The sequence below is a fragment of the Limanda limanda genome, chromosome 1, assembly GCF_963576545.1.
Source record: "Limanda limanda chromosome 1, fLimLim1.1, whole genome shotgun sequence".
Lineage (NCBI taxonomy): Eukaryota > Metazoa > Chordata > Actinopteri > Pleuronectiformes > Pleuronectidae > Limanda > Limanda limanda.
This window is the reverse complement of record NC_083636.1, coordinates 32,158,562-32,186,158: the sequence shown is the minus strand read 5'-3', so window position 1 is coordinate 32,186,158 and position 27,597 is coordinate 32,158,562. Positions and strand designations below refer to the sequence as shown.

General features: G+C 43.0%; 1 protein-coding gene across 1 annotated transcript; it reads left to right on the top strand.

The window, feature by feature from the left end:
• The first annotated feature begins 373 nt into the window (after window positions 1–373).
• Window positions 374–27,194, top strand: LOC132999156 (nucleus accumbens-associated protein 2). The gene is made up of 7 exons (XM_061068946.1): window positions 374–729; window positions 19,673–19,846; window positions 19,964–20,725; window positions 21,953–22,129; window positions 23,976–24,081; window positions 24,317–24,414; window positions 24,512–27,194. Exons 2-7 carry the CDS (start codon window positions 19,735–19,737, stop codon window positions 25,036–25,038), a joined length of 1,782 nt encoding a protein of 593 aa, XP_060924929.1. The 5' UTR covers window positions 374–729; window positions 19,673–19,734; the 3' UTR covers window positions 25,039–27,194.
• The last annotated feature ends 403 nt before the right edge of the window (window positions 27,195–27,597 follow it).

Here is a 27,597-nt window from a genome sequence, read left to right as displayed (position 1 = left end):
GCGCATCAGCGTGCAGTGAGCTGTCATCGCGCAGGGACACGTGAGGTAACCACACATGTACATTGTCCTTATAGGACACGCGAAAAAAAAAAAAACGAGGAGGAAGCAGAAGAGCCTGTCCCATGCACACAGTGTGTTGTCTCCACACACACACGCTCACACATGGCTGCAGGTTTATATCCTCTCACATGCACGCGGTCTACACCTTTAATTCTGCCGAGTGCACCGGGTTCACGTGTCCCTAAAGGCGCACGGTAGCCCGCTGCCGAACCACCACCGTGTGTTCTGCTGTGGCCGGGACAGGGTGCACCCCCCCAGCCCAGTGGGACATAACCCCCACCCCTCCAGGTCCCGCCAACATGTCTGCGTCTTTAAAAAAGAAGTGCACACCGAGAGCCGTGCGTGATGTCAGGCAGCAGCTCGCGGTCCGCGCACTGTGCATGTGAGTTCACTTCCTGTAAAGGGGGACAGCGGAGAGAGAGAGAGAGAGAGAAAGAAAGAGCGAGAGAGAGTGGGAGAGAGAGAGAGAGATGGGAGAGCCAGGACCGAAGAGGGAGAGATAGAGGGAGAGACAGCGGACCAGAGGGAAGCCAGGGGCCTGCTCTTTCTTTTCCCTTCTTTCTTTTCCCTTCCCGTCTTCTTTTGAAACAACCCAGCAAAACTTTGGAGGTCTGACCGGAGGGAGCAGCGCTTACAGCCGCGGCGCATGGAATAACCTCATCTCTCTGGGTAAATACATCCACGGCTCTATAGGCTCGTCTTGGCTCCGTGTTTACAATGACTGATCTGCATGACGCATAGGCTTCTTCTTCTTCTTCTTCTTTTTCTCATTACCATGCATTTACTCCCTCGTTCCCTTCCCCTGTGCGCATACACACAGCCACGATCTCCTCTCATCCGCGCCACCACCACACTGCACTCTGCTAAAGTCAAGTTTTTACACTCTTTAACTTCCATACAAAGTCATTTGGATGAGTGGATTTTACGCACAGAACGTGTGTGCCCCCCCCCCCCCTCCTCCCCAGCACCACCACCACCAATCACACATCATATTTTTGTAGTTTTTATTTTTGCCCTCCCACATTCCTCAGGACAGTGGAGTCCTATTTTGGACAGCGCTTTAAAAAAAAAAAAATATTATTGTCATTAGTTTCAGCTGCACGAGCAGAGAGAAAGTGGTGGGATTTATTATCGCTCTTGCGTCATAATGAAGTCAAAACACCCCCCCCCCCAAAAAAAAAAATCTCCACCCATAATGCATCTATTGTGTTGCTATATACTGCACGACTGCTCCAAGCAGCACAGAGATCAGCTGAGGTTGCAGGGGTTTTTTGGGGGCAGTGCAGAGTTCCTATATGATTCAGTGCAGCTGCCACACTCGTAAGTGCTAGTTTAAGCAGTATCTGCATGTTTAAATGATGGTTTTGTGTTTCAAGTCTAACCTTGGTGCTCTCAACATTAATTATTATTTACAAAAAAATGTCATAATTAAGGCTATAAATTCTTTGATATACCTTAATTTAACAGTTTAAATACATGTGTGTTAGGGTTTGATCCAGTGCAGCTGCCGTCTCAAACATCTCACTCACAAGGATCTTAAAGTGTTACTTCAAGGTGTCTGAATGTTCAAATGATGCTTTAGTGTTTAAAGTCTAAACTGAGTGCACTAAAAAATCAACAACATTTATAATAATAGACAACAAAATACATTATTAAAAGCCATTAAGTCCTTGGGCTGGGCCAAAATGGGCACAAATCCATTATTTAAACATGACGATATGTTGAGATAACGGTTCAAATACTTGTGAGCAAAGGTTGGAGGAGTGTTGCCTGTATTGTATTGTTAGTTTAAGGAATGTCCGCATGTTTAAAAGGTGATTTTGTGTTTAAAATCTAATCTGAGTGCAAGAGAATTGTCAACAACATATATGATCATTTTCAAAATTGAAACATGGGATAAAAGGTTCTTGGGCTGGACCAAAATGTGCACCAACGATGCAAATGCCGAAAGGTTTAAATAACTTGAGCGAAGGTTTGAAGAGTGTCACTGTATGAACCCTCACCCACAAGCATTTAAAGTGTTACTTCAAGGTATCTGCATGTTTAAATGATGGTTTAGCCTTTAAAATCAAACCTTGGTGCCCTAAAAACAACATTTATAATCATTTACAAAAATTACACAATAAAGGCTATAAAATCCTTGGACTGGAACCAAATGGGACCCAAGGGTTCCAAGGCGCTTTAAATTCATACTGTTAATATGTTTAGCAGCAAATTCAGATTCAATTAAAGGTTGAAAAACAAGTTTTTCCCCTTCTTGCACGTAACTGTAGCCCGCAGTGTCTGATATGTCAGTTGTGGCTTTGTTTACCTCACCTGAACCCTGCAGCAGCCATATCTGACTATACATACACTCCCCTCCCCTCCCCTCCTGTGTGTGTACATGGGTGCAGTTTGTGGCTGGCCAACACGCAGCCTGTGGCCATTTTCATAATTTCCTGTCACTTTCCTTCCCTCTCTCTCACACACACTCCTTTTCTCTCTGACACCCTGCTCTCTGTCTTATTGTCTCTAGACCACAGCGGAGTCATGTGTTTGTTGTCAAGATGATTATGCAAAGGAAAAAAAACACACACATATTTGCTCATTGGCTATGGGCGACATCTTTATCTTTCTTATATGAACTAAGGATCCTAGTGCCCTAACAGAAGTCACACAGGTTGGATCAGTTCCTTAAGCCCTTACTTATAGATCTGTCTGAGTGTCTGAATCATTAAACCAGTGTAGTGTGAGTCTTGTCTTTAAAGAAACACGTCCCTTCTGTTTCTGCTTCTCTTCTGTGAAATATACCATGGGCGATAATGAGATGTGTTGCATTTGTAGACGAGCTCTGCATCAAGATACTTTTTTATAATCTTCCTCCTCCCCACAGTACGGGATGGGGGGGAAATCAGTTCGAGGTAATGTGGCGTCTGTGCTGCCAACTTTCTATCTGTCAAGTGTTAAACACAACATACATGGAAAATGTGAGACTTTTTTTTTTCTCTCTCTCTCTTTCTCTCTAAACGGAGGCCTTCCAGCACTCGTCTTTGACTTGGAAGTCTGCCAAAGGGTTGTGAAGGCTCTCAACAGCTGTATTTGTCTATGTGCGTGTTAGTGGCTGTGTTAGCATATGTAGTGTGTGCGGGTGTGTGTGTGTGTGAGTGTGTATTTGTGTGCTCTCGCTGTGTCCCGGGATGCCCTTCCTCCATAGGCCTCACGCTATACAGCATTCCACAAGGGGGCCCGGGGTTGTCTGCAAGTGGAGGGAGTGTCAAGGCAAGAGAACGGCAACACTAGTTTCAAATGTAACTGATGCTGGGCACTGACGGCAAGAGGTGAAGAGTAAAACTGTCAGAAAAAGCACAGTCAGGTTACAACCTCTGTAAAAATTTATCCGGAGCTTTATAAGAGATACAAGTTAGCGTCCAGCAGTGCTCGATAAATATGTCGAGCACTTGGAGAAAACCTAAAGGTGATTTACACTGGGATTTTGTGGATGGTAAATATTTCAGGACAAGCGTCTTTGTCAATTCTAACACACACACAGAAGAATAACACTGCATGCTACTGATGTTAAAAATCATCATAGGCAGACCTTAAAACACTTTTATTGATCCGAACTGTAACATTTAAAACCTGGAGTCCACGTTCGTCCTCGGCGCTGCTTTATTTGCTGTGTGTGTGTGTTTGTGTTTGTGTGTGTGTGCCCTCATGCTCGATGCACTCCTTCTCTGCCTATGCGTGTGTGGGGAGTAGCTTTATGCGTGTATGATGTTTTCCTTTCCTGAGACAGTGATGAGTCATTGCTGATGGTATGCGATACAGGGCACAACTCGTACATCATATTCTCATGCATTAGGCCAGTACTTTCTGCATATAACGCAGAGCCGACTCTGGTTAAACCCTGATGGATTTAAAAGACAAGTTTCTGCTGCTGCTGCTGCTTCAGCTCCTGTGTTCAGGCTTCGTTGGTTGGAGCTTAAATACAAAAAGTAAATGTTATGTACTGAAGACTATTAGGGCCAGACATAAGAAGAAAAAACTGGAGAAGAGGAAGGGTTTGCATTTCGAGAATGAAGTTGAAATGTGGAGAGTGAACTTCACTTTTTTGGTAACTCAAATCCAGTTAGAGGAGCGACTGACAGTTATATGAGCTGCCAAAATGTCACATCCCTGGAGTGTGAGAGTGATTTTCTGAAGTGGTGCAACAATATGCTCATTTAATAGCTGTATCATATCAATAATGTAAAGGGTTTTCCTTTCTTAGCCGTGACATAACCAACCAAGCAGAATTTAAAAAATCTTCCTCCTCTGGATTAGTTTGAGTTTATTCTTAACATTTCAACTATCTTTTCAAACTGTACAATGGAAAAAAAACATCCTCCTCCTCTGCTTTAGTTGGACTTTATTCTTAACTTTTCAACTTTTTTTCCTCAACATTTTGACTATATTGTCAAATTCAAAATGCTATTTTTGTTCCTATCCCTGCCTCTAATGCTCATCCATACCAGATAAATACAACACAGATATTATTGCGACTTTTTATATGGTGTAAGATGTCTTTCCTCATATTTTCTTGCCAAATCTGTCCTCCAGCTCACAGTAGTTTCTCTTTGACTGAGGAGGTGTTCAACTGCTTTTTCCGTCAAGTGTCTACAATTAAAACCTGCTTGAAAACTGCAACCCAATTATTTCAAGGTCTGTATTGGATTGGTTTTTTTTGGCCAGCATGCAAATGTTGGCCAAACACAACCTTGTTTTCTTTTGTGGTGGAAAAGCCCAAACATCTTTGAACATGAGAGTAGTTGGCTACCATATTTAACGTCTCGTATTTCCATTAATCTGTTCACCCTCCAATATTTCTATTGTTACCTGAAAAGGAAGACCATCCTCTCAGCTATTTGCATGGGGTTTATAGGATCATAAAGTCCCAGTTGTAAAACGTACATGAACAGTCAACAAAGCTGAAGGCCCCAGTGACCTCGCCACATCCACGTGTTTCCTCATCAAAGCATGAATCAATTTGGGAGTCACATCAAATCAGATAAATTTACTTGAATAAACTAAATTACGGTCAAATGACCAATGTTCCACTGGTCTGCTAACGTGGTAAGCTAACGTTTCCCACCTGAATCAAAATCAAATATGATTGGGATGGGATCCAGCTGGGGAAAAAAGCTAAACCAGTGATTAGTGTGGTTTTGCAGCCAAGCTACGAGTGCGCAGCGTGTTTGTGGTGTAAAAAGGTGATTTTAAACAAATAAAGCCAGACAGGGTTGTGTGCAGTTCCTCGAATACGGTGCTCGTTTAATATATAGTGTGCCAGATATATCTATCTTCTTCTTAGAATTGAGAAGATTTTCTCACAAAGATAAGACAAAAGACTAGATAAAAAATGAGGAAGGATGTGTGAGTTGTGTTTGTTGAAGCACACACAAATATGATAATGTGGAGCATAGGTTCTGTGATCTGTGTTTTTCCATCTTTACTGTCATGTGCTATGCACCAACAGACACCATTCATGCATATGCAGGGAAACACTGAGTGGGGGTAAATGAGAGGAAGGATCAGCAGGAACCGTTTCTGATTTTGAAATGTAACTGATTTGGAAGGTCCTGGCGTGCTACGTGCTTTTCAGGAAGCCTTCCAAGAATGGAGACAATGGACAGTAAACATGGCATGTTCCTCAGAACAATTCCACATTAGATCTCAAAGATCACGTGTCTCTCTTTCTTTCCTTTCCTTTTTTTTTTTCTCAGAATCACAGCCCCCACACCACACACTACATTGCAGATAACTGTAGCAGCTAAATTTCATGTTCCCAGTGTATGCACTGTACTCACACTTGACAAGGAGCTCTCACAAATGTGCAGAATTTCCCTCTCTCTTTCTCTCTCTCTCTTTCACTCTCTCACTCTCTCACTCTCTCGCTCTGTCTCAGAGATTTCTGGTAAGTGACATGTCTGGCCGTTGGCATAATGCCTAGCAAGATCACATGGTATGAATGTCGTGCCTGTGTTGCGTGTGTGGTGTGTGTTTGTGTATGAGTGTGTTGAGAGTGTGATTGTACATGTCTGTGCATTTGTGCTTGTGTATTAAAAAAAAAGGCGAAAAGAAAGGGAGCATGTGCACATTTCATTGTTCTGAGTATTTTCAGCATGAATAGGAGCACCTAGCCATATTAGAGCGCTTCAGACTGTTGAGAATCATGATGAGGACGTGTTTCTGATATAGTCATGAGATCTGCTTCTCAAATAGGATGGAAATTTGATTTTGCACTTTATGTTACTCGTTCGACAGTACTCATGGCATCAGTATATTGAAAATTCTTGAAGGTTATGTAGCATTATGAGTATATAATTCCACTTTTTATAATAGAAGATGCATTAAGAGCAATTCTGTAAAGATTTCAAAGTTGTTCATACTTGTATAATCACTCTTATTATTGCCTAAAGCCTTTCATCTGCAGAATTGGCGAGCCTTGGTAGAACCCCGTATGTTTAATCTGCATTATGTCAGGACTTAGAATAATAAGGTCACTGGCATTCACCAAATATCTCCAGAGAAAGATTGTGCGAGCTTGAACTCTTTAAACTCCCCATATCTTTGCAAAGGCTCCACTGTAAGTGAAGCCGCAGAAGCCTGAATAGGTTTAGAACAATTTTCCCAGATCCTTAGATTTTCAGCGGTGGGACATTAGACTCACTGTGAAAGGCAAACCTATAATTCGGGAGATGACGCCTGCAGACATGCACAAACACACACAGAAACACATAAATAAACCCCACGAAATCATGCAGACGCACACTCACTCACGCAGACGTAGACAGAGAGACCACCATGGATGGCATTTATCCTCGCAGCCCACCTCAATTTTCCATGCTCTTTTGCTGTCTGCTGTACATAATTAAATTGCTGCAAACTTCAAGCCTCTCTCAAGGCTCCTGGCAGTAAACAAAGCGTGCTAATTACTACTTAAGGTAATAAGTGAGGTAAGCCAATGGGCTGACCCCCCCCCCCCCCCCCCCCCGTCTCTGTGGCGATGACCTGCTCTGCATGTCCTCCTCGTGTCCTCACAGCCGGGCACAGCGCTCAGAGTGGAAAAAGACAGGAATCTGAGGTGGGTGGTTTTGACTGCACGCCCCCCCCCCATCTCCCATTTACACTGCTAACATACTTTAGCAATTATCGCTAAATCACAGCATTAGCATTGCTTACCTGATATTTGTAGAAGTTCCCCGAAGAACTTTGAAAAAACTTGACTTGAAATTTTGTCCTGACATGTATTGGCAACAATTAATGTAGTCTGGGAGATAATTTGCTTTTTTTCTGAGCGATAGATTGATGACGCACTTGTCTATGTCAGCTCAATATACAGCTACAGTCAGTGGCGACATAGCTTAGCTTAGCATAAAGACCTGGTCGTTGCTGGTGGATAATCTTTTAACCCTCCGACATAACCAAGCTAGCTGTTTCCGGACTTTGTGCTTAGCTAAGCTAACAGGAAACGGATGAAAACTCCTAGCCTGGCTTGGATGAAAAGTTGCAGTACGCACCTGATTAAACTGTAGCTTGTTGATATAATTTTTTGTTATTCTAAATGAATTAAACAAAATAGATATAAGTAAGCTTTCTGGTATCTGTCTGTATGCTAAACAAAGCTAATCAAAGCTAACCTGATGCCAACTACACCCTTGTATATGTGCTTTCATTATGAAGCTACAGCCTCAGGCTAGTTAGATGAGCTTAGCACAAACGCAGGCTCAAATTATAAATATTTATGTACTTTACCCTCATAAAACTTGTCGATATTACTTTTTGTTATTTGGAAAAATTCAACAATTGATTGCGTATTTAATGAATGAATGCTCTCTGGTAGCTGGTGGATGCTGCAACAATGCCCAGCTAGCTTAATCTGATCTTATTGCTAAGCTAAGGTCACTAACCGGTGTTTTTAGTATACATGTACATACCAAGAGTACAGCATCAACCTTCTTATCTAAATAGCAGCAAGACCGCAAAAAATCTCACAATCTTAAACATAAAAAATGTTTTAGTTCATGGATAAAGAGGCTCTTTGTAGCTACTGTGGTGATAATAATAGTCATATTTATAAAGACTTGGTACAATTCAAAACAAGTAGGTCATAAAAGCAATCTGTGGATAGAGTAATTACATTTTATGACTGCGTGAACCAGTATAGGCCACATTGCTCTATATCATCAGTCTAACAGCATTATAAGTCATATAGCCCTGCACTGACCTGACAGACAAACAAGAAAACAATGTTAATCAAGGTTGTTTAACTACAGAACAGCATTATACCCTGAACTCTTTAAGTAGGATCACTCATTTCACAGTGAATCTCCCATATCGTACTTCTCCTGCCCTCGACTCACTGTCCCTCAGCTACACAAATGAATATCTGCAAAAAAAAAAAAAATAACGTGGGATTTTGCTGCTGCTCGAGTTTCTCTGTGTCTTTCCGTGTCGTTTGATCAGCTCTGACTTGAGACAGAGATAGACAAGCTCTGTGCACATAGGTCAGCATGAGACCTTTTCAGTATGTTAGCCGCGTTATGAGGTTATCCAAGGTGACATGTTATTTGAGCACATGTGTGCTCGCTTAGTCTGGTGCTGACTGGAAGATTCTTAGGTCAGTGAAGTGTGCGTGTCTGTGTGTGTGTGGGGAGGGTGTGTGTGTGTGTGTGGGGGGCGTCTGCTGGAGGAGGGTAGTGTTGGTGGTGGTGGGGGGGGGAGTATATGCACTAAAAATAAATGTGTACGTAACGCTGTGCACATGAACAAACCGTCTTTTATGATACATGCCAACACTAGGCAACATTGTGATTATTCTTTTTTTTTTTAATCATGGGAAATCTTTGCCGCATGTCATGAGACGTTCTTTTTATCCACCAACCCCAGTTCATGATATCAAATAGCAGTTCTTTTTCCTGCAGGGTTTTTTTTTATTCATGGAGGAGAGTGAATTAAAGCATTCTGTCTGCTCTAATTGAGAAATGTACACAGGGCACTCAGTCAGTGTCGGCACTGCTCTCTCTCTCTCTCTCTCTGTGTGGGTGTGTGTGCGTGTGTGTTTGTGTATGCCTGTCTGTAGACAGTGGGGCACTGATGCTGAAAGATGTGTCCTCATTTTTTTGCGTTGCACCGGGCTCCTCTGGTAGCCATGTTGGGCTGCTCTGATGTCACGCATGTGTCACTGTAGAGCATTCAGCTCAGACACGGCAGCGCATGGTGATCAAAATGGCATGTTTATTCTCTCCATGCCCCCCCCCCCCCCCCTTCCCGCTCTCTACTTCTGTTTCACCCCCACACCCAGCCTCCCCTGCCACACACTCTACTTCTCACCGTCACTGTTATACGCACTGGGAACTTCACCAGGCAGCTTTTCAAGTTTGATGTGATAATGCAACCCCCTGCTCCAACCTTAAATTTGTTTTTCATGCAGACAAGCGCCTTGTGAGCTGTATTTTTACTCTTGAAGAATTACAAGCAGCTTTCACACTTAAAGGTGCATAAGCTAATTTATTGTGTTATTTATTACTCTCACCTTAAAGAGCCCTTGTTTGATTGACACTGCAGCTGTTAACCACAGATTTGAATTGTTCTTGGAATGTAAATCCACTGTTGCAACATGTCACATGCTTCTAGCACGTGTACACCTACAGCATAGACTTTTTGAAATTGTTTTTGCAACAGACTACGTGTTTCCAACAGGTAAAAACCTATAGACCAGGTTAAACAGTACAAAAGGAAATGTTCCACTTTGACAGGAGGTAATGTAGTTGTATTTAAACTCGAGTCGGTCATGTTGTTTTTCTAGGGAGAGTTTTTTCAGCTATGCCCCAGCAGCTACAAGGATAAAATATAAGAACCTGGCCTTATGAGGGTGTTTGCTATAATTCTCCAATATATTGCTGGCAAACAAGTTATTCTTTCGAAAGAAATAACCCCCAAAATCTCCGCGTTACAGAGTGCTTGGATGAATGAGGCTGTGAAATTGATAAAGACAATAAGTTACTATTTTTTTGCTGTACTTTTTTCCTAATTTTCCCTGAACACACAGTGACTGTTTGAAACCACATTTCAAACAAATGCATTTGTTTCTGTTAACAGCTTGAAACTCCCCCACCAAGCTGAAAGAAGTTTAAATGGCCAGAAACTCCCCGACAGTCAGTAGAACCAATGAAGCTGTTTGAATGAGTGTAAAACAAGGAATCCACCTCCAAATTCTCGATCGCATTTTCACAGGCTGACTTGGAGTTTGCATCGACAAAGATCTGAATGTTACAATATAGATCAACATATACAACGAATTGTGGAAACAAAAGGCAACAACTTGTAGAAGTGAAAGAGATGTAGAGATTTGTATATAAGGATGAATATAAATTTAGTTTGTAGTGTTTTCATGCACATACTAGCGAACATGAATTGTAACAAGATATGACATATTCTAGGAAGGTTTTAGGGAAAGTAAACAGTCCTCAAGTAAACAGTATTATTGATAAATCAAGACACAACCACAAAAAAATATAAATTTTATGTTTGTCTGTTGAGCAGATCAACATTAAATGTAAACAGTATGTAGATTCAAAACAACAACCCAAAAATGAAAACTTCCTTTTCTCTCACCACTCCATTCATGTGTCTTTTCTGTATAGCATGTGAGTGTGTGCATGATCACCACTCATGAGCTTTTACTTCTCGCTAATTTATCCTGATTTCCTCCATGTTCTGCCATCTGAAGCACTGTGAAAATCAAGTCATGCTTGGAACAAATGCATAGGGTGTGTCACCACTGTTACTCATACACTCGCAAACAGTGAGACGTCCAGTGAAATGTAACCTAATTGAAGTCCTTGTGTGACAGTCAGTGACACTCAGCAGATCCTCCGATGGCCCCTGTTGTCCCCAGATGAAGGACGTATTAAAGACAATACCAATGTAGTTTTCGGGGCCATGTGCTTGCGAATCAAAGTGCAAGAAGCTGCACAAATCCACTGTGTTTTAGAATCCTCGAGTATCAGATGTCTTGTGGCCAGGAGTGCTAGCACAGCTGCGGCACACTTGCTTTGTAATCGTACTTGCGAGAATAAATTATCTAGGTGCTCTGAAGGCAGGCATCAACCAGAGCTAATTAGCTCCTTCTTAAATCAGTAAGGTCCCTGTCATGGCACCATCGCAGTTTGGAAACGGGGGGGGGGGGCGTGTTCGAGATGCCACAAATGAGATTCAACTGGTGTCCTTGTCAAGTCACAAGGAGAACAACACCTTTACTGTGATGCCATGGGGAAGCGATGTTTGTTTCAAGTGTGTTTCAAGATAGACATATTTAAAGTTCACATACTTTCATACTGACTTTATTCCGTGAAGAAGTTTTAGATATAACTTAGGCGCTTGATTGATAAAGTTGCCATTTTTTAAATGCCTGGCACCTGACTTCACCTAATTGAGTCTAGAACTCAGACTTGAAATATATCCTACCTTCATAAAGGGAGGATAAGAAAAACTACACAACCTTTCCCCTTTTTTTTCTGGAAAACAATTTTCATTCAATTCTGAATGGCACACACCTCCCTCAAGACCCATAAGTCTCCTTGAATACATTCAAGCTGCACCCAATTGCCCACACTTCTAGATATCACCTAGATATCGCCCTTTCCTTGCATTGAAAATCAAATAAACCAATAAACAAATCCACCTTCCAACCTTTCAACTTACAAACCAACCAACCAGGTTGTCAGAGGTATATAACATGCTATGGATACCTTAAATGGCACCAATGTCTGAATGCTCTCCTTCATGGTGGTACACAAAATAACCAAATATTAAAGGGTGAGAGAAACTAATCTCAAAAATATAAATAGTGGATGGTAGATCAGTGTCTGCCAGCATGAAATTAGGGCCCTCAGGCTCATGGAAAATGTACAGTTATATGACCCAATGGTCACATGGCAGCTGTGTGCTGCTGCCAAAGTTAAGCATTTATTAGTTAGAAACTGTCCCAAAAGTAGAAATATCACATGGTAACCATGATGCAGTTTGTTTGTTTACACATTCCAAATGCTGCTACTGCTGCTGTCAAACTGATCTCGAACACATTTATTCCACTGATGACTCTTGAATCATTTTGTGTGCTTTTGCTTCTCTCTTTTGGCTCCTTTTCTTCCTGTGCTGCTTACGTTGCTTCCTTATAAACTAGAGGGGGCTTTTTGGTCTTGTGTCATTGTTTGTTCAAAATACTTCGGTCTTGCGTGTGTCCTGGGCCTGAGTATCCTTGCTGCCTCCGACGTCACACTTATATGTTTCTATAAACTGGAACGACCCGGAGGCTCCTGCGGTTCTGCAATATGAGCTTATTATTACCCAAAAAAAAATCCAACTGTCTTTGTCCCTAAACGCTTTCCCCTGATGTTCTTGTGTCACTCTGCACTCTCTTCCCTTTTTCCTCACAGAGCAGGGCTCTATTTCCTAGATATGGCAGTCTTGGAGGCCTGTTCGGTGATGCTGACATCTTTGAGTCGTCAATGCGGAATCTCGTTTGATTTGAACAAACTGTACGTCTGTGCCTTGGCTTTGTCACCAATATATCCAGGCATAGCAATACTGGTCAAGTTTTGATTGGGAATATGATTCCTTCAACCAATCTTGTCTATTTAGACAGAATGTATTTGTTCGGTCGTCTTGGGTCTTACAATGTCTCTCCTCACCCAAACTCCTTTTGAGCTTTACCTTTGTCTATCATGCCGCCTCATTTCACTGTGACTGCACTTTGTCAAGTTCTCTCTTGTTCTTTTCTATTTGCATCTTTCACACACACTCCCTCCCTCCTCCTCCCTCTTAATGTCCGTCTGCCTCCCGTCTTCCACTCCCCGTTTTCACTTCTCTCAAAAATGCCTCCCGTCATGTACCTTTCGATCTCCCTGCCTCTTTCATCTCCACATCTTCAGATATCAAATATATGCTAATAGGCATAACGTATGTCCATGGGTTTGTGGGTTCTGTGTGTGCGTGTGTGCGTGTGTGTGTTTGTGTGTGTGTGTGTGTGTGTTTGTGTGTGTCACTGGAGTTTGGTGTGATATAGTGGCCACTGCTGTTTGTTTGTTTACCTCCCTCAGCCACTTGGAGTCCATTAGCGATGCATTTGCCTCCGGAGGATCACCCACACACACACACACACACACACAAATACACACACGCACATTCACTCACACACTGTACATGCTCTTCCACCTTCTGTCTGGTTTTCTTTCTGCACATCACCGGGAATGCAAGCTAAACTGACTGGTACCCCACTGTTCTTGTGTTTGATTAAGTCCCGAACCCTTTCAGTTTACTGCTGCAATAAAGTCTCAAACTACAATTTTCAAAAATGTAATTGCCTGAATTACAAATTATTGAATAGACAAAAGCTACAACAGCCAGTAGGACTGCCAATTTTTTTAACATTTGAAAAAAATGTGAATGATGAGGAACGAGAACAAGAGCACATTATATATCTAAATTAATGAACACACACACAACATTACCTCGTCCAAGTTACCTTGTAATATATATATATATATTAGAATTCATTTTGGTAGATTCTTGTTTTTAGCCACTTAACAAAACTCTTCTTTTGGCTCTGCATTTGTTCTCCACCACCTCCTGAGAACAATACCCAAGCGCCCTAAGCTGCTTAATGCTGCATCAACGATAGGTTTGTCTGATATTATTCACTTTAACAGCTGCCTGCTGTATGTAGGGCTGAATATAAAGTTGTGTGAGTGGATGAATTCAAGTTGAAGTTGCATACTGGAGAATTAAGACATTGAACTAAAAGATGGTAGAAAACTTTGTATAACTGTCTGCAAACTGCAGAGTTTATAACTCTCTCTGCGAGTTTGATACTCTGAATGACCCCTTTCACATTGCACATCGTCATTAGAACCATTGTTTCTTTCATTGATCATAGCTGCATTATGTGCAAAGCCTGAAGGTGATGTCACATAGGTGGGCATGGCAATCTTACATATGGAGTTACACATTTCAGACGTCCAGAAGCTCGAATTGGTCACACTATATTGATTAGGACAAATAAATGAAAGACATAGATGTATAAAAAAACTCATACTTTCTATTGTGACATTTAAAGTCTGGCAATACATGATGAGACAGGTTTTCATGCATCCTCTGCATTTGATTGTCTACATGACCTCCTTGTATTCCCACAGACAGACAGCATTGTGCCTGCAGTTAAACCTGAAATTCAGCCTCTCTCTCTCCTTCTCCTATAGTCAGTGACTGGGGTGATTAGTGTGCATATTGAGTGAATACAAGTGGAAAGATACCAGACAATATTCAGCCCACCACAAATCATTTCAGAGTTGTCTGTTTGTTACATAACTGTGTGAATCATTTTCTTTTTTTTTTTTAGGAAAAAGACGATTTTGATCCTGACTATGTGCAGACAACTTCACCCAGCGGGGTCTATACACAGGGAATGATGTTGCATTATAAGCAGTGATAAGCAGCCTCTCTCACTCTTTCTCGCTCCCTCTCTCTCTCTCGACATCCCATAATGATACTCAGACAGACTCAGGCAGACACCCGCTCCGTCCCGATTGGTAGAACTGTTGCCAGGGAGCGTTGCCGTCTCAACGTGGATAGAATCTGTTGTCTGGTACACTTTAGACATGAGAACAACTGCAGGATCTGAATATTTATAACGAGGGGACTGTTCATATTGAGATTGTATAGAGGCAACATAAGCGAGAGGGGAAGGAGCCGTTCCTGTTCGGCTCACTTCAAAATTTTCCGTCAGTCTGCCTTTTTTCTTTTATTTCTCAGCTTTAAATGAGATATTCATTATCCTTATAACATTTCTGTGCAGATATCCTCTTAATATATAGGTATCGGAGTTAGGTTTAAATTTGCATTATATGACACCAACTTTACCTCAATACGATTGAACCCAGTTGAACTGCTCCGCCAGATGATAAATGGCCGATACATCCATCTTAGCTGTGTATGACTTTTATGGTTTTATGTTTGAATGCTACCCTGTTGTCATTGGGTATAGCTAACATTTAACTAGCAATTAAAGTGTGTGTGTGTGTGTGTGTGTGTGTGTGTGTGTGTGTGTGTGTGTGTGTGTGTGTGTGTGTGTGTGTGTGTGTGTGTGTGTGTGTGTGTGTGTGTGTGTGTGTGTGTGTGTGTGTGTGTGCCACCTGGCGAATCAGCTCATTTCTTCATATTATTCAAATATGCCTGGACCTGCTGCTACAGTTAATAACACTGTGCGTAGGTATGAATCCTTGATTAAAATGGATGTAACACATTCCAACAAAGCAGACAACAGCAATCAGAGCGGCGTTCAAAACTCACAGCTCAACTCACAAACTACGCCGACACACACACACACACACACCTGAAATACAGTGCCAAAAGTCACAGCTCGGTATATAAAAATGATTATAAAAAACACGCCTTGGTATGGGAGAAACTTTGACATGGAAATATAAACAGACACAGAGGGGAACGAGGACACGGGCAGCACATATACAGCAATCACCAGGCAAACAAGTTGAGGGAGTTCATGCCTTATATTTTTTATCAGGGATGTGCAAAGTCTATATTTAATGCAGGCAGAGGAGATTGCAATTTGCGTGTGCCTGATTTTGTGTGTTTGCATACGTGTGTGTGCTGTTGGAATGTGTGAGTCTTTGCACTTGTTCTGCGGATGCACACAGCAGGCATTTTTTTCTCCATTCCTGCATATATAAATATATATATATATATCTAGATATATATCTATATATATATTTATACGTCCACATATGTGAGCCTGTGTATATGTGCAGTGTGGCACACCGCCGCGCCGTCTGCCTGACTCGACATATTCTCCGTTCACTCGTTCGCTCTCCTTTTTGCTCTTTCTCTCCCCCCTCCCTTTTTCCTCTCTTCAACCCCCCCTCCCTCACACCCACCCATCCGTCCCTTCCCTCCCCTCCCCTCTCGCTCTGCCCGGCTGGCACGTACATGCATGTCTGTAGACTCTGTACTGTGCTTTTGCTGCTGTGGCACGCGCCAGCCTCACTGCAATGCAGCCCTGTGTGCATTAATTGGCAGAGAGACAGTGGGTACGTGGTATGCGGGGCGGAAAGGATAGAGAACAGGGAGAGAGAGAGAGGGAGAGAGGAAGAGGAGAAGCAGGAGGCGATGTAAGGACACAATTGTAACAATAAGTGATGGACGGACTGGTGGAAAAGCAGTGTGGCGGGTTCACAGAAGGACAGACAAACAGAACGTGTGTGTGCACGAGCAGGATACCTTGACTCGTGTGTTGGCGTATGTGTGGAAAAGAACAGTGAATGTCTGTTTGCGTCAGTGTGCTTGCGGATTTGTGTTTGACTGTGCTCTTTTTTTTTTTTGTTGGGTGCTCACTCATGTGTACCTATATGTGCCGTGCAGATATCACACTGCTGGGGCAAACTCTGACTCACTCACTGCATTCAAAGCTTTGTGATATCCTCCCTTTCGCATTTCCGCTGTGACTGAAGAGTAAAAGTTTGTTCGGGTTTAGCGCAACTTTCTCTACTTGAGGTTTGTCTGGCAAAAAAAAAAAGAAGTGCAATGTGTCTGGCTGCTTTCTGAAACCACACTCGTGATAATATAAAGGTCTGCATCAGGTTTTTCTTTTTTGTTTCACAGATTGTGTTTTCTGAGGTGCGAGGATGGAATGAGATCTTGAAATGATTTACCAAAATGTTTACTGTCTTCATGTTGCATCATCCAAAATGCAGAAAACTTCCCACAATGTGGTTTTAGCTTTTTGCTGCTATTACACAACATATATACTGTGCATGCACTTACATCAGTTTGGTATTCTTATCCTCGCACTCGCATCTCTCTGGAAATTATCCTTTCTGCTTGATGTTATCTTTTGTCTTTCCTTCCCCGTCACAGGCTGTGACATATCTGGCTCCATGTCCTGCCTCATGCACATCAAGCCACATTTCAGGGAGGCCTTTTCCCAGTTGGTGGTAAAAAAAAAAAAATGACATGAAAAAACATAAAATATCAACCTGCATAAGCTGAGCCACCAAGGCGCGGGCGTAAATTAATCATTCAATTTATCAATTCATGTACCAAACAGTCTTCCATGAAGACAGAACTTCTCTCTGCTCGTGTGTAGGTGTTTGGCAGAGAAGGTCTTTGCATGATTCAGAGAAAATACACAACACTTGCTCAAAAGTAAAATGTCTTTAAAAAAAAAAACAAAAAAACTATTGTCTGTACTGCAAGAAAATAGGGAAATACCTTAAAAATGACAGACTGTGTTTTTGATTAACCTTTTTAATTCTTAAATAGCTCGGCTTAGAGGATCACTGCAGTGTATATATTATGGCTTCCAAGTCGGTAAGAGTTTGCTTTACCAAGACGATCAAGTGACGCATTCTCTCCAGACTTGCGTCAAACAAGGGATTTTCTGAAGTTTCACTATTCACTGTCTAATTAATTAATGACGGCGGTGACCTCCATGAGCTCTTTTCATTTCTCCTTTTTCGTCTTAGTCACCCCTGTTCTATCTACACCCACCATATAGGAATCTGTGTCCGGGGGGCAAAGTGGCAGAAGTTGCTTCAACCTAATTGTCTTTCTCTGCTCGTACTGTCCTCGAATGACTTTCTCTCTGTCTCAACTCTCCCCTCCCTCCCTCCCTCGCTCACTCCCTCCCTCCCTTTGCTCTGTAGCTCTGCCCAGTCTCTGTCTCCGTCTGTAACTGTAGCCTGTGTTTTTCTCTCCCTCCCACTCCCTGCGACGTATAGATACTGCATTGATCAGACACACGCACGCGCACCGAGCCTCCCACTCCTTTCATCATTGATTCGCTCTGCTCCTCTCTCTCTCTCGCTCTGTCTCTCTCTCCCCATTCTCCTTCTCTCTCTCTCTCTTACAGCGGCACTTGTTGAATTCAACCCTTGGAGAATAGAGAGAGAGAGAGAGCGAGAGAGAGAGAAACAGAGGGAGAGATAATGACAGGGAGGTGGAGGGAGGCTTTGAGACGGCAGTAGAACAGACAGCGAGCAGGGAGAATTGGGCTTTGGAGGATATAGAGATAGAAGATAGGGCTGTGTGAAGACAGACAGAGAGAAAAAGTCAGTCAGACGGCAGTGGGGGGATCGTCTTCTTGAAACAGTGGGAATGACACTTTAAGTGAAAAGAGGGAGTCGACCAGACGGAGTACATCAGAGTGCTCTCCCTCCATCTCTTTAACTACTCTTCGTCTGTCCTGGTCCGGGCTGCTTCTCCTGCCGCCGCTGCTGCTGGTGTGTTTGTGTGTATCCAGGCTCCATGGTGTGTCTGAACCACAGGACTGGCTTAACACAGGTCAGAACTGTCTGGGATAGCACTTTCTTTATATGTGTGTCTGTGTGTGTGTGTTAGCACAGGAAAAGTCATGTGCTGGCTTCTCCAGGTGAGTGCTTGCGTGCCAGAGTACACAGTCATCTCCCTCATGCAGCCCGGGCTCTATGTGTTCATGCATGCACGCCTTTATGTAAGTGAGCCTGTGCATGTCTGCCTGTATGGACTCATGAAGTGGGAGTGTGAGTGTGCACGCATTTATGTGTGTTTGTGTACGTGTGTGTGTGTGTGTGTGTGTGTGTGTGTTAGAGAGAAGGGGGGGGGGGGACTTTTTTCTGTTTGTATTCCTGGAAACTATTCTGCAGCATTTCTTAATAGTGAAACTAGTGTGTGTGTGTGTGTGTGTGTGTGTGTGTGTGTGTGTGTGTGTGTGTGTGTGTGTGTGTGTGTGTGTGTGTGTGTGTGTGTGTGTGTGTGTGTGTGTGTGTGTGTGTGTGTGTGTGTGTGTGTGTGTGTGTGTGTGTGTGTGTGTGTGTGTGAGAAAGTGGGTTGGTGGGGAGGAAGAGAAAAAAACAATGACACAAGGTTCAGGGAAGGAAAGAAGGTGTAATTATGCCTCAAAGTCGTGTGTGTGCGTGCGTGTGTGTGTGTGTTGTGTGTCGTGTGTCTGACAACAATATGGAGTCTGCAAAATGTAGAGAAACTGATTCAGTTTGATTTCCTCGCTGAGAGAAATAAGAGAAGACAGAAAGAAAGTTGTTGTCATGGCCGTCTCACAGGTCATCTGCGTCCACAGGAGAACTGTTGTTGATTCATTTAGGGCAATGCATGGACTCAGTCCTGGAATCCAGGTTCCTGGAATTTAGACCATGTTACACAACATAGCATTGAGGCATTTCACATTGTTCTCGTGTACAGTAGGCACGGCACTGTATTGTATTCAGTGTTGTTTCTCTTGCTCCGACTTGACTCCTCCTTTCTCGCTCCCGCCTCTAATCTCTCACCCACCATTCTCCGCATACATATCCATCTCTCTTTCACACACCTCTCACTTCTCCCTCAACTCTCTTCATTTTCTCACTTCGCCTCAACTCCCTTTTTTTTTCTTTCTTGGTCTTTGCTCCTTTTGAGACTCTCAATCGTTCTCCTTCTCACCTCTCTTACCTCCTCCTGGCACGTCTTGTCATCTTTTACACGTTTTCGATTCACTCCTTTTATCACAGTGTTTCTCCTCTCCAATGCTCCACGTTTTCTTTTACAGATGCCTCTCTCAGTGGCAGAGTCTGCAGTGAATATCTGAAGCCCCCATCTTCCTCTGCCAACATGTCCCAGCTGCTCCATGTGGAGATACCCAACTTTGGAGCCACGGTCCTCGGCTCCCTCAACGAGCAGCGCCTGCTGGGACACTACTGTGATGTATCCATCCTGGTCAAAGGTAGAATAGCAGGAAATCTGGAGATTTTATTTCACAGAACTCAAAGAAACAGCATTTAAATTCTTCATCATTCATTCTCAACTTCTTCTTCTGTTCTCTGTTATTTCCATCAACCAGGTCAGGCTTTTAAAGCCCACCGGGCCGTTTTGGCTGCCAGCAGCCTCTACTTCCGTGACCTCTTCAGCAGCTCCACCAAGACCCAGTTTGAGTTGCCCTCCTCAGTCACACCTGCTTGCTTTGAGCAGATCCTCACTTTCTGCTACACAGGGAAGCTAACAATGGCAGCTAGCGAACAGCTGGTGGTCATGTACACAGCTGGCTACCTCCAAATTCAGCATATAGTTGAAAGAGGCATGGACCTAATGTTCAAAGCCAACTCACCTCACTGTGACTCGCAAACAGCGGGGTCTTTAGAGGAAACATGTTCTGAACCACAGAGTCCCTCTAATAATGGTAACGGCCTGGCGGTGGCTGCCCTGCTGGGAACCCCCGGTTGGCCTCAGTCTTTGCTCCTTCAGCGTAAGATTAAACTAGAAGGGGGCGAACCGACACCCCTGACGATACCCTCAATACAAAGCAAGATTTCTTCCTCGGAGTTGGGAAGTCGGCTGGCGAGGGCGAGTTCGTTGTTCTACACGACAGCTGGAGGGAACCCAGTCCCCGGTATGCCTACTTACCACCTTCAAGGGGCCGGCGGAGGTGGAGCCGGAGGAGGATTAGGAGTCGAAAGGTCCAGTCCTGGATCGTCCAGCTTGCCCACCACTGACAGTCCAACATCCTACCAGAATGAGGATGAGGAGTTTGAGGAAGAGCCCTATGATGGAATGACAGAGGATGCCTACAGTCATCTCTATGGACGTTCAGCTAACCCCTATGGGAGTGAGTATTTCGTTAATTCAAACAGCCAAAGATGGAATCTCATTTATCATCCAAATCTCTCTAGAATGCAGGATGTTGTTCTCAAAAGGTCGTATTACAATTTTACATCACAACAAACTCAACAACTAGACTTTTATTATTACTATCCTTCATCGAGTTTATCTTTCCAGTCATGTAAGATCTGACTAAGTGCATCACTTTCTCAATTGCCCTTGGCTCAGATACACAAAATGCCTTTAATATCGTCCAAAGCTAAAAGTAGAAGTCGGTATGACTTGCAGAAATATATATTTATTCAGAAAATTAGGGCTTTTGATTCTCCTTTTCCAGACTTCTTATGGATTGAGCCAAAAAAACAGATGCACATTAATTTCATCCCAGTTACATTATTTAATCTTTCATAAATCATGTACCCTGCGCATCTTGAATAGGCAGGATGTTGTGTGCCTCCAATGTGTGTGTGGGTTCTCTCAGCATAAAGATAGCTTTATGGAGTTATGATTGGAGTGCATCGTGACCAACAACACACTCCTTATCACATCTAGTCTGTGCTGCTTTTTGTTATGTTGTACTCATCATCTGCTGTCGGTGTACATTTGCCTACACATGCACGCAGAGAAGCCATAATCACGTGTTTGCATTTACAAATTAACCCACAAGCTTGACACTGATGGATAGTCACAAACTCAAAATCACACACACACACACACACACACACACACACACACACACACACTCTTTCTGTCATTCTTAGCATCCTGCAGCTCAAAGGCATCACGCAGGTTTGTCAAATTCTAGAGTTTCAGATATTTATGAAATCCACTCTATCTGCAATCATTCAGAGCACCCCAGGGTGACATTGTGGGATATTTGAGAACCATTCAGGTCCGTTCCTGTGTGTGTGTGTGTGTGTGCGCGTATGTGTTGGAGAGGTGCGTGCATGTGCATACACTCGCGAGTCATCTTAGAGGTTAAAGGAAGGAATTTTGCGATTTAGAACCTAACACCCAGCTTTGGAACTGTCCCCCTCCAAAACTCAAGTTGCTGATGCAGCATCATGACTTATCTGGTATACATCTGCAAAGCTCTGAAACATTTATGAAACACAACAGTTTTGTATGAGATTACACCATCCTGCTCCCTCTTTGTTGATGTGGTTTGCGTAACCCTTCTCGGGGTTTTTTAAACTCTATTTGAACCTTCTCTATTCCTCCTTTCTTTCTTCAGTCCAGGACAAGCCAGAGATGGCAGTGGTGCCCTTGGCCTTGGAGAACCGCAACTGTGTGCTGATCCGCCGGGACCTGGTGGCGCTGCCTGCAAGCCTCATCAGCCAGATAGGGTACCGCTGCCACCCGAAGCTCTACACCGAGGGGGACCCCGGGGAGAAGCTGGAATTGGTAGCTGGTAAGGGCGCGCATTCCTCCACAATTTGTCCACATTTAGATAATTTAAAACTCAAAAGCTTGTCAAATAAAATTCACATCCCATTATCTATACAGCTTATCCTTTGAGGCTCACACAGGGTGGGGGCTAGAGCCAATCAGAGCTGGCATTGGGTGAGAGGTGCAGGGCCAACTTACAGAGACAAACTATGAACACTCACATTTGCATCTCCGGACAATTTAGAGCCTCCAATTAATCTGAATCCAATTTGCATGTCTTTCGACTGTGGGAGGAAGCCGTAGCACCCGGAGAAAACCCACACAGACACAGAGAGAACATGCAAACTCTGGGTTCTAACCAAGAACCTTCTTGCTATTACGTGCCGCCCTAAATTTAATTTAACTAAATAAATCAATTTCAACTAAAAAATCTGAAAGTTGAAGACTCCATCCATGTGAAATGGAATCCTTTTAGGCTGTTGTTCACTTGTTCCATCTGTCAAAGAAACCCACTAACCCACACACCCGCATCAGGATTTTGTCTGTAATGGGAATTAATACAATCGGTGTTCCCTCCCTGGTCAAATCACTTTGCAGTAGACATGGGTTTTTATCGGCTCCGGGTTTGATTGGCAGGGATGGAAACATGACATCTGAATGAACGTGCTTATTTGGCAAGACAGAGAGACTAGAGAGCTCCTCAGTTTCCAGCACAAGTGTAATATCCAACATGATGCACCATTGGGGAAAAAAAGTTTAGTGTAAAAAAGGCATTACTGGGCAGAGATTAGATTGCAGAGGTAACAGTGACCTTCTCTTATATCCCTTTATATCCAACAGACGCATGTATGCAACCTGCTTTGACCAGAAGGAAAGAAACCGCAGTTCTAATTTAAAATGACTTCAATTTTAAAGCATGTAATAAAAGAAAGTTGGTTAACAACAGTCAGTTCAATTCTTTTCCCTATTTAAATGGGTCAAACTGACACCACTGACAACTCAGCAAATTTTACTCATTCCCAATCCAGGGTCAGATGATTGACTCATTCAGGTTTGACCCATGTCACTGTGCCATGTCTGAATGGGAGAACACAAAGATGAACACTTTTCTCCTGTAGAGACTGACGAGTGTAATAGAAAGGATGACCATCTCTGCAGCAGCCATCAATCCGGCCTTTATGGGGGAGTGACTAGACAGAAGTCACTTTGGAGTAAAAAGCCTACGACAGACAGGGGTTTGCCAAATGGCCCCTTGTATGGCTCCGAGTGCACGAGGGAAAAGATCTCTGGTTCGATGAGAGAAACTTTGGCGGAGCTGCCAGATTTTGCTCTTGGCTGTAAGACCAGAGCTGTTCAATGCAGAGGCACCGCTCAACATCAAGCTAAAGCGATAGCATTCCTTGAAAAGTTGAATCAATTTCATGTTGAACCTTCTCACACAAAAGAGCAGACTTCGGCCCAGTCGAACCCAATATGTGCACATGTAAAGCAGTGTGAAGTTTGTCCGCTTCAATCAGATCTTAATGTAATTGAATCAAAAACATAATGGAACACATTTCAAATGTGTTCCATTATGCGTCTCACATCTATATGTGAGACGCAGAAAACAATGCATGGATTTGAAAGAGACAGTTTTTTAAAGCAAGCAAAACCAAGGAATTTAACGTTATGCTTGTATGGTCTTTATTTAGATTATTTTCCTTTCAGTGTGTGGTTCTCCAGCTCCATTAAACATCTCATTGAACATGAATTTCAAATGTAGTAAAAGACGTAGTGGTGGTTGCATCAACGAGAGAAATGCTGAAGTCTCTAAAGATGAAGAAATGTGTGTGTTTCTCATTCGATTGCATTTTTGTTTATCTGCACAGGTACGCAGGTGTTTATGACTCGAGGCCAGCTGATGAACTGTCATCTATGTGCCGGTATCAAACACAAAGTCCTGCTCCGACGGCTGCTAGCTACGTTCTTTGATCGGTGAGTATCAAGGCGTGCACTACCACAGAGTCTGGTGTCGTCTTTAAGGACCTACTGTGATATTCAAGTCCGTGTTTATGACTCCAACACAGCCGCAGTTGTCACAGACCAACTTTCACACTCCATCTGTGGCCATGTTTGTGCAATGCAGTTAGTTGTGTGTGTTCCAATGTTTGCCGACTGCATGTGCCTGTAGCTGACTCTGCCCCCTGGTGTTGACTCTGTATCATTGCAGAAACACTTTAGCCAATAGCTGTGGGACAGGTATCCGTTCCTCTACTAGTGACCCCAGTAGGAAACCCCTGGACAGCAGGGTCCTCAACGCTGTAAAACGTAGGTTTATTGTCCCGATCATTTCATATAAATGTGACAGAATTTCCCCAAAACACAATTTGCCCACACGCAGTTTGCTATTTTCTCTCTTTTACAGTCTACTGTCAGAATTTCAACCCTAACTTCAAGGAGAGTGAAATGAATGTGATTGCTGCCGACATGTGCACCAACGCGAGGCGTGTGCGCAAGCGATGGTTGCCGAAGATCAAGTCCATGCTGCCTGACGGCATGGAGGTGTACCGTGCAGGAATGGGCATGGGTGCTGCTGTGGGTCTTGGCCTGGCACTGGGTGCCTCTCAACAAGGGGTATCCCTCCCCTTCGAGGCCGACTTCAAGAACCTAGAGCAGAGGTATTATGCAGATCGTAAGGACCCTCTTAGGACTCACCCACCGCTCACAGAGGGCAGCCCCGGGTCCAGGGCGGCTGGAGCTGAGGCTGAAGGCGAAGGAGTTGTGCAGGAGGAGCAAGAGGAAGATGAGGAAGAAGCTGGGTTAGAAGGTGTCAATGCATCACTTGGGGCACCGACTTTGATCCCAGGTGCTGAGGCAGGCAATTGTGGCGACGCGCCGTCGGAGCAGGAAGTGGAAAGTTTTGAACAAGGTCTGAGGGTGAATGGACAGTGAACATCCCTTGTTGGGAGCTGCCTCTCACATTGTGAAATCTGTTTTAACACCTCGTTTTTCTTTTGCTTGCATCTTGTCCGGCGCTCTTTCTTCTCCTCTGTGCTTCCTCACCAGGAATCGTCAGCACACAAAGCAGCGCTCGTAGATCTCGCTAACAGAAACTTGTCACACATGCATGCGCACCCGTGTGCTTGTGTACACACTTACTTAATTGATAGTGGAAGTAGACACAGGCATTGTGTTAGCACATCACGCAAATCAATGATTTCTGCTCCACCCTCTTCTTCGTATGTGCTGTATTGACTCAGTATTTCAGCTCTTGCAGCAATATCACAAAGGCCTGATACCAGAACAAATGGCTGTAATGATTCATGATATCAGCGCTGCACAGACGCAACACTTGCTGGCTGGCAGTCCACGGAGTGTGTGATATGATGGTTTTTAAAATCATTCAGTTTTCTGAAAGAAAAAAACCCCATGTAACCTTGGGAGAAACGGATCAGAGAGACAGTTGTCTTAATAAGCAATTAAAGGTCAAGCACTGAATTAGCACAATTGAACTAAACAACTTTCATTTCCTGTTATAAAAGAGGACTTCATTTTTATGATAAAGAAGAGGAAAGAGGGTTTCCTGGGAAAGTTAAAGACTTCTCTGCAATCTAACTAATAATCTATCACATGGACTTGTTTTTTCATGCATACTTTCCCATGACACATTGGATTAGATTGTCAATGTGATGCCTGTGTCTGCTGCAGACAGCCCCCGCTAACCACACACACACACAAAGACACACACACATGTGCACACATTTAAGATGATAGCCTTTTAATATATGCACCAATGCATTGAATACACCATTCAAAGAAATACAATAACGTAACAATGCTTTTTAACTTTGAAGAATCCTTTTCGATTACCAGTTATCATTCTGTCTTGGAGATACACGGACAAGAACAAACCCTACAACCCACGCTTGCATGCATGAATACAAACAACGAATACAGAGAAATAATGGAAAACAACAGCAACAACAATGCCACAAACCTGCATAGAAATGATTAAAAAAACAGCTACTATTGCCTCAAGATATACCATCACTACGCAAAAGAACTCCATTTCTCACCGGGACGTTTCTCACAGACCACAGTCTGACACACGTCAGAACTGATTCTGATGTTACCCAAAAGTGACTGTGTTTGACACAGTACTGGTTGGATTCTTTTTTTTTTGTTTCTTTTTAAGTACGGAGCGCTCTGTCACCACAGGTAGAGGAGACTGACGTGCACTACACCAAGTGGTAGAAGAAATAAAACATGCCATAGAGAGGCACTGTTTTACCTCGATGTGGTGCGATACTACAGCGTCCTGCTTCCGTCCTGCTTTGTTTTCCCCAGGGGGGTGGGAGGGGTGACGGGGGGGTAAGTTATTGAATAATACGTATAAGAGCAATTTCTGCTGGCTTATTGCATTTGCACTCAAATTTAAAAAAGGTTAACGGTGGGATACTAAGGAGTTTGCCTAAATGTGACTGTACTAAAGACTGAATCTTTTGTTTCCTCCACTTCACCCTGATTATTTATTCAATTTTGGGTATTGTGGGGAAAAAAACAAATGGTCTTTCTGACAATGACTGTTTCTAAAAAAAATAATCTGGGACGGGGATGTCACATGGCAATGTTGAACAGCAGCATAAACCTTTATTTGTCTTGTTGGAGACATTTTTCTTTTCTTCTTTAATATGTTTTCACACTATCTGCCACATGTAAGGACGCAGTCCGAGCAGCCTTTCTTTGTTATTGTTTTGTGAAAAGATTTTTGAAAAGCTATGCTGTCCTTATGTTTTCTTCCATTTTCTAAGTTTTCCCGCAGATTTAATCACGAGATAAGACTATCGAACCCTGTCAATGTATTAACCCCAGGGTAATACTAAGCCACCGCCATTATTTTGGGTAAATACAAGGAATTCTGAAGTGGTTGAAAATAGAAATTGTCATATTTTATCACCACAGAATGTGAAAGCATGAATGAACAACTAAGCAGAAACAACTGAATATGCCCTCAGTGTATATTGGACCTTATTGTTTGAAACAATAGTGCTGTGTCACTTCGAAGGTTGGGCCAGATTATTCTCTGTCTGTTCTACAAATATTTTTTTTGGGGGGGGGGATGGGAGGGGTGCTTAAAGATGGCCCTGCACAAGAAACACAGGGTTAAAATTGCACTAGGTAATAATAGTAATGACGTTTACAAATTTATTTTTCTTTCTTATTTTGTTTTGTGGTTGGAGAAATGTGATCTGCCATCGATAAAACAGGGCTGTGACCGAATGGCTGAGCTGATGGATGAATGTAAACTGTAGCACTGCTTTGGTGAGGGCTCCGAGCCTTGACTGAATATATGGTAAAATACTGAATCTCTTTTTTATATGTCTGTATGACTCACTTCTTTCCTCAATTGTATACTCTCAAACAAATGGGCCATAATATAAAACTAATCTGGCTGTTCGGCTGGATGATGTTCTAACCTAAAGCTTTAGTGATGTTGTGATTTTTTTTAAA